The sequence below is a fragment of the Dipodomys spectabilis genome, unplaced genomic scaffold (assembly GCF_019054845.1).
Source record: "Dipodomys spectabilis isolate Male_0828 unplaced genomic scaffold, ASM1905484v1 ptg000234l, whole genome shotgun sequence".
Classification (NCBI taxonomy): domain Eukaryota; kingdom Metazoa; phylum Chordata; class Mammalia; order Rodentia; family Heteromyidae; genus Dipodomys; species Dipodomys spectabilis.
This window is the reverse complement of record NW_024870911.1, coordinates 17,953,093-17,964,200: the sequence shown is the minus strand read 5'-3', so window position 1 is coordinate 17,964,200 and position 11,108 is coordinate 17,953,093. Positions and strand designations below refer to the sequence as shown.

Here is an 11,108-nt window from a genome sequence, read left to right as displayed (position 1 = left end):
GGCTTGAAATGTGATCCTCCGATCTCAGCCTCCTGAGTAGCTAGGATTATAGGCATGAGCCACCAGCCCCTGGCTTTCAATTTATTTTTTATTTATTTATTTTTCCAGTCCTGAGGCTTGAACTCAGGGCCTGGGCACAGTCCTTAAGCTTCTTTTGCTCAAGGCTAGTACTCTACCTCTTGGGACACAGAGCCACTTCTGGCTTTTTGTGTTTCTGTGGTACTGAGGAATCAAACCCAGGGCTTCATGCATGCTAGGCAAGTGCTCTACCCCTAGGGCACATTCCCAGCCAGGGGTATGGGACTTGAAAGCCTGGCCAGGGCTGGGAAGTTGGCCCAATGGTAGAGCGTTTGCCTTGCATGCATGAGGCTCTGGGTTCAATTCCTCAGCACCACATAAGAAAAAAGAAAAAAGCCAGAAGTGGCGCTGTGGCTCAAGTGGTAGAGTGCTGGCCTTGAGCTGAAGAGCTGAAGGACAGTGCCCAGGCCCAGAGTTCAGACCCCACAACCGGACCCAAAAAAAATAAAAAAAGCCTGACCATTGCCATTTCTTTGTCAGGCACCAGTGGCTCACGCCTATAATCCTAGCTACTCAGGAGGCTGAGATCTGAGGATCACAGTTCAAAGTCAGCCTGGGCAGAAAAGTCCATGAGACTCTGATCTCCAATAAACCACTAGAAAACCTCAAGTGGCACTATGGCTCAAGATAGAGTGCTCGCCTTGAGCTGAAGAGCTGAGAGACAATGCCTAGGCCCCAGAGTTCAACCCTCACGACCAACAAAAAAAAAGAGAAAAGAAAAGAAGTTCAGGGACAGTGCCCAGTCCCTGAGTTCAAGCCCTGGGACTGGCAAAAATAAATAAAAAATCCACACAAAACACTAGCACACATTTTCTTATGTACAAATTCCATTTGAACTCTGCAAAGACATCAGGAAAGGCATGGGCATTGAGGAGGCTCAAGATTGCAATGGAAAGGAACAAATTCAAAGTAAAAAGAGACCATCCAATCAGGACCTGGTGACTCACACCTATAATCCTAGCTACTCAGGAAGCTGAAATCTGAGGATCACGGTTCAAAGCCAGCCCAGCAAGAAAGTCCAGGAGACTCCTTCCTTCCTTCCTTCCTTCCTTCATTTCTTTCTTTCCTCTCTCTCTTTCTTTCTTTGGGCACTGTCCCTCAGCTCTTCAGCTCAAGGCAAGCACTCAACCACTTGAGCCACAGTGCCACTTTCAGTTTTCTGGTGGTTAATTGAAGATAAGAGTCTCATGGACTTTCTTGCCCAGGCTGGCTTTGAACCACGTTCCTCAAATCTCAACCTCCTGAATAGCTGGGATTACAGACACCCATGCCAGGCAAGAGCTTCTTTCTTTCCTTTTTTCTTTTTCTTTTTTTTTTTTTCGTTGTTGTTGGTGGTCCTGGGGCTTGAATTTTGGGCCTGGGCACTGTCCCTGAGCTCTTCAGTTCAAGGCTAGCATTCTACCATTTGAGCCACAGAGCCACTTCCGGTTTTCTGAGTGGTTTATTGGAGGTAAGAGTCATACTGACTTTCCTGCTCAGGCTGGCTTTGAACCATGATCCTCAGATCTCAGCCTTCTGAGTAGCTAGTAGGCGTGAAGGAGACTCTTATCTCCAATTATCCACCTGAAAACCAGAAGCCGAGCTGTGGTTCAAAGTGGTAAAATGCTAGCCTGAAGCAGAAAAGTTTAGGAAAAGGAAGAGAGGAATGGAGGGGATGGAGTGAGGGAGAGAGGGAGGGTGGGAGGGAGAAAATAATTGAGTACAAACAAAATGCTACCAAAGTCTAAAGTGTTAACAGGATATAGGCTAAGAATCAATCCCACTTGCTAACATCTCCTCTGTAGGGAGCTTTATACTGGAGGTACTGGGGTTTAACTCAGGGCTTTGTGGTCTTGCTTAGCTGCTTCAGCTGTACCTGGAGATGTACCACTTGAGCCACAGCTCCACTTCTGCCCTTTTGCTGGTTAATTAGAGAGAAGAGTCTCAAGGAACTGTCTTAAAGAGAGGAGGGCTGGCTTCGAATCGCGATGGTCAGATATCAGCCTCCTTACTAGCTAGGATTACAAATGTAAGTGATCAGCTACACAAAATGTTTGTTTCCACGCAGCCTTTCCGAGGTTTACTCTAATGGAAGTGAAGCGAGGGCGTCTCACCGTGGTGTGGCGCCCCCTTTGGTCTTTGCTCCTGGGCCTGCGGCCTCTTGGCTTCATACTACAACTCCCAGCATGCAGCTCTCCCCCTACACTGCGGCCTAACAGCACCGTGTACTCTGCGCAATCGGTGACTTTTAAGCCGGAAACTATACGCATAAAATTACTTCCGGGTTAGCGCGTCACGTTCTAGGCACTCCTAGACATAGTCTTCCTCCGCTAGCAGGCTAAATAGTCCCACCGGTATTTTTGTTTCACGCCCCCCACACACACAGATTAATCAGCTTTAGGAACTTATTTCCACTCAATATTTTAGCGGAAACTCTAGATAGACTGAGGGAATGTTGAGCACAGTGGTTTACTACGTCTTACTGGAGTGATACGTCTTCCAAGAGTTCTTCCGGTGGTGGCGTAGGGATCTCGTGTATATAAGAGTCCCGGACCGAGAGGCGGGCTCTCTCTCTGGCCCTCGCTTTCAAGATGGTGAGTCCGCGTGTGTCGTGAGCGTGGGGTGCGAGTGGAACCTAGAAGCCGCGGGTTGTGGGGATGTGAGAGCCGGGACACGGGGGGAGGTGGGGGACGGTGTGTGTGTGGTGCTGGGCTAGGAGGGCTCGGGGTTTGCAGGCGCCGTGGCGCCGCCGGCGGGGGACGCAGCGGAAGCAGGCTCGGGCTGGACAATGCAGATGCAATGCTTATTTCACCGCAGACGAAGAAGAGGAGGAACAACGGCCGGGCCAAAAAGGGCCGCGGCCACGTGCAGCCTATCCGCTGCACCAACTGCGCCCGGTGCGTGCCCAAGGACAAGGCCATTAAGAAGTTTGTCATCCGGAACATAGTGGAGGCCGCCGCCGTCAGGGACATTTCCGAAGCGAGTGTCTTCGACGGTGAGAGCATCTTGGGGTGTCAGGGTCCTAGTGCTCACAGCCCTTTCCACTTAACCCCTCTCCATAGGCACCGTGGGAGTAGTTGGGACAATTCCTAAGTGCTTGGGGAAGGAGAAGGGTGGATTTGTTGTCCTTAGGTAATGTTGAGCGTTGGGCAGGGTTGTTTTTGTGTGTGTGTGTGTTTCGTTTTGACTTGTGCAGCTGCCACTCAGGCTTCAGTCCAGACCAGACTGTGTAGGACATGATTCCAGAAACGGTATCTGCCTAGCTTAAGTTGTGAAGAGTCTCCTGTTTCAAGAAGGACGGCAGGAGATCTGCTGAATTCAATTCCGAGTGCCACAAAAGAAGGAATGGCTTTAAGTTATTGAAGCCACAAGGAGATTCTTGGGGGAGTGGGTGTTCTGTATCTGTCAAAACTGTTGGAGGATGCATGGGTTGGATTTATGGCAGGCCCGTCCCCCTGGGCCTTTCATAGTGTCCCATGCCAGAGCAAACTGTGGTCCCGAACCATTGCCTGGCCTCGATCTGTGGGCTACTGGCACTGAAGGGGGTTGCACAGAGGAAAAGAGAAAAAGGCCTTTTGGAGGAACTGATCTCTTTTGATGTACTAGAGGTTGAGTTTCAGGGCTTCAGGTCTAGCCACATTCCTAGTTCTTTTTTTCTCTTCCGCTGAGCACTTATATGTTGGCTTCATAATACAGTCCTGTCTATGGCAGTGTGCACTGGTGGAGCTAGCTTCAATGAATGTAGGACGTAAACTTAAAAATTGTGGTATTTGTGACACTGGCAGTTACAGATAGATACCAGAAATACAGACTTAGCTTTGACGGAATGAATGAGAATTGATGCAGGACAGTTAATACAACAGCTGTTTAAAATGTTTTGTCAGCTTATGTGCTTCCCAAGCTCTATGTAAAGCTCCATTACTGCGTGAGTTGTGCCATTCACAGCAAGGTCGTCAGGAATCGATCTCGTGAAGCCCGGAAGGACCGAACACCCCCACCCCGATTTAGACCTGCTGTGAGTATTTGTAAAAGTGGTTGAAAATACAGAGGGTGGATGAAACTTGACTTCCAGAAAAATAATCGAGTTACAGTCTTGTTCTAGAAAGGCAAAGGAACCCATACATAAACAATTGATTAGAGACTTCTCAAATTAGAACCTTTTTTCAAATAGGATATTTTGATGTCCTTCCACTTCAGCCAGCATTTATAGTATGTTAGTGATGGGGGGAGGGGTTTTGACTCATTATCTTTTGGTAGTTATGGGGATCAAATCTAGGGCCTCATACATGCTATGCAAGTGCTCTGCCAAACTACATGCTCATCTTAATCTGTGTTTTGTTTTTCTTTTTTTTCCCTTTTAGGGTGCTGCTCCCCGACCTCCACCAAAACCAATGTAAGGAGCTGGATAGTTCCAGACTTCAGAAAAGCTGTCTTCTAGGGGAAACAAAAACAAATAAAATGGAAATTATACTTTATATCCTGTGTTGACTGCATTTGTGCAAGATAGGAGTGTTTTTTATACCAAGTGTTCAAAGGAAAATCTAACCAGTTAGACTCCCCCCTAGCCCTCCCAGAACTTAATTATTTTAACATGTTAGATCTTTAGTGATCCTTGTATGCCTATGTGAAAAGGGAAGAGTATCTGAATGTTGGGGAGCTTCAACCTATCCGAGTAAGTTGGCATCCTGAAAATGCATTAAAAGGAAGGAGCTTGGAGATATGTACATATGAATTTGAGTTGAATCCCTGGTGCCAGAAAGAAAAAGACAGAGAACATAGGGCTGGGAGTTAAAGACATTTTTCATAATTCCTGATGGGAGACTTTTAAGCAGGAAATATGCCTTTGGGACAACTTCAAGACTGGGAGGCTTATGGTTCAACACAGCATATAAGTCCCTTTAACTATGTTACTAAAGAGAAAAGGGTTGATCCCAAATTAGAGGGTCAACATATACCATAAATCTTGTACTGAAATAACTGCAGCTTAACTATGAATTCATTGAGACAGTCATCCTAGGCAAAAGGAGATGTGAGATTTCATCTTCACCCAGTAAGGACCACTCTACTCATTTAGGAACATTTCAGATGCAGAGTGTTAGGCTTGATTGTGACAGGCCTGTGGCTTTCTCTGTCCTGTTTTAGTTTGGACATTTTTCTTTTAGGTATTAATATATTCAATTAAAAGGGTAAGAGCTGTATGGTTCAAGAATATTATGTAGAAACTTAAATGAAGAAAATATTACATAGTGACCGAAATTATTTCAAAATATTACAAAAATAGTTATGTACGGGCTGGGAAGGTGGCTCAGTGGTAGAGCGCTTGCCTTGCATGCCTGAGGCCCTGGGTTCGATTCCTCAGCACCACATAAGCAAAAAAGAAAAAAAGCCGGAGTGGCGCTGTGGCTCAAGTGGTAGAGCGCTAGCTGAAGAGCTGAGGGACAGCGCCCAGGCCCAGAGTTCAGGCCCCACGATGTAAATATAGGGATGGATAAACATACATGAAATGCCAAAAAAGAATGAAACACATTTTTTTTCAAGTATTTGTCAATCTTGATCCTAGCTGTATTGCTGTTCTGATTTCACTATGCTTCTGAGAACTCAGAAAAACTAGAATCCATAGGTTTTCCTCATCTTCCTTCTGAGGTCTGGCTCTTTGAAATTGAGAGGTATATACCTTCTTTTTCTGTTTGGCAAGTCTGAAGATAAGTGGACATTTTTAGCATCAGCACCAGTTGCAGCTTTTCTGAGTAGTTTGTTGGCAGTAAAAGTGTCACAAACCTTTCTGCCCAGGCTGGCTTTGAACCTCTACCCTCAAATCTCAGCTTCCTGAGTAGCTAGGATTACAGGCTGAGAAAAAAATTTTTTTGTGGGTCGTAGGGCCTGAGTGCTACCCTTCAGCTCAAGGCTAGTTCAGCTACCTACCACTTGAGCCACAGCGCCACTTTGGCTTTTTTCTGCTTATGTGGTTCTGAGGAATGGAACCCAGGGTCTCATGAATGTGAGGCAAGCACTCTACCACAGAGCCACCTTCCCAGCCCCTGAGAAAATTCTTTTGGTAGCTATGAATATATCCATTTTATGTCCAGGGCCATTTGTAGGTCATAGAAAACTGCAGGCTGGGGCTGGGGAGGTGGCTTAGTGGTAGGGTGCTGGCCTAGAATGCCTGAGGCCCTGGGTTCGATTGCTCAGCTCCACATAAACAGAAAAGACCAGAAGTGGCGCTGTGGCTCAAGTGGGAGAACATTAGCCTTGAGCTGAAGAGCTGACGGCGCGTGCCCAGGCCCAGCGTTCAAGCCCAGGACCACAAAAAAAAACTGCAGGGAGTTGTCCTTGAGCAGCCTTGGAGAAACACGCTGTCCAGCCATGCCAAATGATTTCCTATATGGCCTTCTTCCTGAAAGGTAATGAAAGAATTGGGGCTAGAATCTGGACTTGTTCAGTAAATACTAACTGCCTATGTGTTTGGCATCCCCCTCCCCCTTTTTTTTTCTGAATACAACCAACAGATCTGAGGATCACAGTTCAAAGCCAGCCTGGGCAAGAAAATAAGACATCCAATTAGCCACTAGAAATCTAGAAGTGAAGCTGTGGATCAAAATGGTAGAGTACTAGCCTTGGAGCAAAAGAGTTTAAGGTTAGCCTCCAGGCCCTGAATTCAAGCCATGCAACCAACAAAAAAAACTTGTTCATTGGAGCTAAAAGTCTGATTTGTCTGTCTGGGCTGGCTTTTTTTTTTTTTTGGGGGGGGGGGGGGGGTGTCCGGTAATGGGCCTGATCTCTGGGCCTGGGCACTGTCCCTCAGCTCTTCAGCTCAAGGCTAGCGCTCTACCACTTGAGCCATAGTGCCACTTCCGGCTTTTTTTTTTTTTCTGCTTATGTGGTACTAAGGAATTGAACCCAGGGCCTCAGGCATGCAAGGCAAGGGCTCTACCACTGAGCCACCTTCCCAGCCCCTGGGCTGGGTTTTAACTCTCCATCCTTACTGCTCAGCCTTCTAAGTACCTAGGATTTTTTTTTTTTTGGTCGGTTGTGGGGCTTGAACTCTGGGCCTGGGTGCTGTCCCTCAGCTCTTCAGCTCAAGGCGAGCGCTCTACCACTTGAGCTACAGCGCCACTTCCGGTTTTCTGGTGGTTTATTGGAGATAGGAGTCTCACGGTCTCTCCTGCCCGGGCTGGCTTTGAACCGCGATCCTCAGATCTCAGCCTCCTGAGTAGCTAGGATTACAGGCGTGAGCCACCAGCGCCCGGCTTAAGTACCTAAGATTATAGGCATAAACCACCGGCGCCTAGCTGGTGTCAGTTTTTGTTTGGAATGAGACAGCTAAGAGCAAGAGATTCCACAACACGGGAATAGCCAATAAAAAGTAACATAGCCAAAGACAAAACCTCCTGCTGACCCTGTCTGCACACTGCTGTGCAGACTGCCCTTTTGGGTGGCTAGCATCCAGATGAGACTCTGGACTAGTCTCCTAATAAGTAAGTATGAGAAACAGATTTCTCTCTATCCTCCTGTCTTAGTAAAAAAAATTTTTGGTGAGTCATGGGGCTTGAACTCTGGGCACGGTCCCTCAGCTTGTTAGCTCAAGACAAGTGCTCTACCACTTGAGCCATAGCACAACTTCCTGTTTTCTGGTGGTTAATTGGAGATAGGAGTCTCAGGGACTTTCCTGCCTGGGCTGGCTTTGAACCGCAATCCTCACATCTCAGCCTCTTGAGTAGCTAGGATTACAGGCATGAGCCACAGGCACCAGGTTTTTTCTTTTTCTTTTGTGCTGGCACTGGGGGCTTGAACTCACTCCACTTTAGGCTAGCACTCTACCACTTGAGCTACAGCTCCACTTCCTTAGTAAATTATTTTTTTCCCCCAACCCAAACTGTATCCAACTTTATTAAAGATACTTTACATAAACAATCATGGTATTTTAGGCAGGACATGTCCTGCCTTAAAAAAAAATGGTATACAACAACTTTCAAACTCCCTTCTTGGATGGACTATCCAAATCAGAAAGCCATTTTAAAATCCAATAATGTCTTTATTTGAAGCTCTGAATAGGGAAAGTTTAGAGAGGGTTGACATTTCACATTAAATATGTTGTTTAACAACTTTTCACAAGCCGACCCTGACTTTCAGGAAATGAAAAATGGCAGAATTATCAATCTGAAAATTCATGATTTACAAAAGGAAACCACTGCTCTTTTAAGGAACACCATCTCAATGATAACACTGTCAAGTCCAGATTGCCTGGGACATCGTAAAAACCAACTGGGGGCCAGGCAGGGTCAAGGTCCCACTGGCCTCTGGTTTTAAGGGAGTTAAGACTATGCTGATGATGTAGGAGGACAAAAGTTATTTAGAGTTTTCCCACATCACAAGGTGTTGTGCCAAGATGGCTGTGTGTCAGCATGAGGGAATTCCTCCTCCTAGGAGCTAACAAGAAGTCTCTCAACACTATCAGGGAAAGGTGTTTTCCCCTGTATTTATCCAGCTTTGGAGACATTCTATTAGTGACAGATGCTCCTTTCCCCAAAACAAGCGTTCTGTGTGCTAACAACATAACTTAAAAAAAAAAAACTAAAACTAAATTCTGCATGTTTATAAAACTTGACAAAAAATAGTATGTCAAACTGTACAGTCACCAGAAGTACACAGCTACCAAAAATGCACACACTTCACTTGGCATCTACAGCAACTTCAGTTTTCTGTGTCTGGTCTGTTTTGCATCTCCATTTTCTGCAGGGTTATTCCCATCCTTGCCAGCATCAGCTATCCCTTGCTTCCCTTTGGGTACCTTCTCTCCCTTCTTTGCAGGGCTTTTTTTTTAAATATTTTTTTTATTGTAAAGGTACTATACAGAGGGTTACAGTTACATGAGTGAGGTAATGAGTACACTTCCTATTGAGCATTGTTACCCCCTCCATTGTTTTCCCCCTACCATCCTTTCCCTCCCTACCTTCCCCGAGGTTCTTTTTTTTTTTAAATTGTGATTAAGTGATTACATAATTTCCCGAATTTCACAGTATTGTGGAATAATGATGCTCATTTAAAGTCACAAGTTCATTCTAACTTTCCTGGAGCAAATTGTCTATCACAGTCTATAACATATAACGGTGTTCACATGTTATACACCATACATGTGATCAGCAGCATGGGGATATTTAGTAGTGGTTCAACCAGATGAATGGGAGTTCTTTGTTTCTTAAGTCCTGTTAGTTTTGTCGTATCACCTAACATTTTGGATTTAGCATCCACTTATCAGGAAGACCATGTACCGTTTGTCTCTTTGCTCTCGGCTTACCTCGCTCAACATGATTCCTTCTAGCTCCATCCATTTCCCTGCAAATGCCATTATTTTGTCATTTCTAATGGCTGCATAATATTCCATTGTGTATAGATACCACAATTTTTGGATCCATTCATCTGTGGTGGGGCATCTGGGTTGTTTCCATATCCTAGCTATCTTTGCAGGGCTTTTTTAGGCTTGGGCTCTGGCTTTGGAGGAGCAGGTTTAGCAGATCTTCTCTGTGGCTCATCCTTCATCTTTGCTTTATATCCTTTAGCCTTTTTCTTGGGCATGTCACTGAGAATGCATGCAGCGACTCGAGGTTTTGATAAGTGTGGGGGGAGGAGGGCTGAGCTCATCTCCTTAGTAAATCCTTTTTTTTTTTTGTCAGTCGTGGGCCTCGAACTCTGGTCCTGAGCACTGTCCCTCAGCTCTTCAGCTCAAGGCCAGTACTCTACCACTTGAGCTACAGCGCCATTTCCGGTTTTCTGGTAGTTTATTGGAGATAAGAGTTTCACAGACTTTCTTGCCCGGGCTGGCTTTGAACGTCGATCCTCAGATCTCAGCCTCCTGAGTAGCTAGGATTACAGGCGTGAACCACTGGCGCCTGGTTTCCTTAGTAAATTATTTTACCAGCTTGAGACCCCAGCTCCAAATAACCACACCAGTAATGTACAATTAGTGGACAGGGGTTCTTTTGGTTGCCACAGGGACAGAGAGTGAACATTGAGACTGGGCGATTTTACTGGTAATAAAGCCTGAGTTGTAGGGGACTGTAAAAGAAGTGAAGCAGATGGGGGAAAGTGTAAAGGGGGTTGGAAAGGGCTGCATAGAAATTAGATTCTGGGGCAGCTGGTGGTGAATGCCTATAATCCTAGCTACTCAGGAGGCTGAGATCTGAAGATTGTGGTTCAAAGCCAACCCAGGCAGAAAAGTCCCCATGAGACTCTATCTCCAATTAACCACTCAAAAACTGCATGTGAAGTTGTGGCTCAACTGGTAGAGTGTTAGCCTTGAGCACAAACTGGCACAGGGTCAGCACCAAGGCCCTGAGTTTAAGCTCCAAAACCAACCAAAAAAGAGGGGCTGGGAAGGTGGCTCGGTGGTAGAGTGCTTGCCTTGCATGAATGAGGCCCTAGGTTCGATTCCTCAGCACCACATAACCAGAAGAAGCCAGAAGTGGCACTGTGGCTCAAGTGGGAAAGTGCTAGCCTTGAGCTGAAGAGCTGAGAGTCAATGCCCAGGCCCAGAGTTCAGGCCCCACGACCCATAAAAAAAAAGAGAGAGAATCTGGTGTACTGTACATGTAGCTCAGTGGTGGAGCATTTTTTCCCAGCACATGTGTAAAGCCCTAGATTCCAGCAGGAGGCAGGCGGGGGTGGGGGTGGGGGGTAGAGGAAGGAAATAACTTAGCCTAGCTACCTAGCTATCAATAGACTGAGATATGTATGTATGGGAATCAAGGTACAGAGTCAGCCCAGGCAGAAAAGTATGTGATACTCTATCTCCAATTAGCTAGCAAAAAGCCCAGTCTGGAGATGTGGCTCAAGTGATAGAACTCAATGTCCAGGCCTTGAGTTCAAGCCAGTAACTGATACAAAAAGGGCCTGGATGGGCTGGGAATATGGCTTAGCGGTAGAATGTTTGCCTAGCATGTATGAAGTCCTGGGTTCGATTCCTCAGTACCACATAACCAGAAAAAACTCCAAGTGCTGCTGTGGTTTAAGTGGTAGAGTACTAGCCTTGAGCAAAAGAAGCTCAGGCTAGCTGG

General features: G+C 46.1%; 1 protein-coding gene, 1 non-coding gene and 1 pseudogene across 2 annotated transcripts; 2 read left to right on the top strand and 1 right to left on the bottom strand.

The window, feature by feature from the left end:
• The first annotated feature begins 2,555 nt into the window (after positions 1-2,555).
• Rps26 (ribosomal protein S26) lies at positions 2,556-4,532 on the top strand. Its single transcript, XM_042698736.1, has 4 exons — positions 2,556-2,651; positions 2,875-3,052; positions 3,942-4,072; positions 4,419-4,532. The coding sequence occupies exons 1-4, from the start codon at positions 2,649-2,651 to the stop codon at positions 4,452-4,454; spliced, it is 348 nt and encodes a 115-aa protein (XP_042554670.1). The 5' UTR covers positions 2,556-2,648; the 3' UTR covers positions 4,455-4,532.
• Positions 3,481-3,613, top strand: LOC122124440. The gene has a single exon (XR_006150552.1). It is a non-coding gene; the product is annotated as a small nucleolar RNA SNORA42/SNORA80 family (small nucleolar RNA).
• A 4,194-nt stretch (positions 4,533-8,726) lies between the features above and the next one.
• On the bottom strand, positions 8,727-9,630 carry LOC122124383 (annotated as a pseudogene).
• Positions 9,631-11,108: the final 1,478 nt, after the last annotated feature.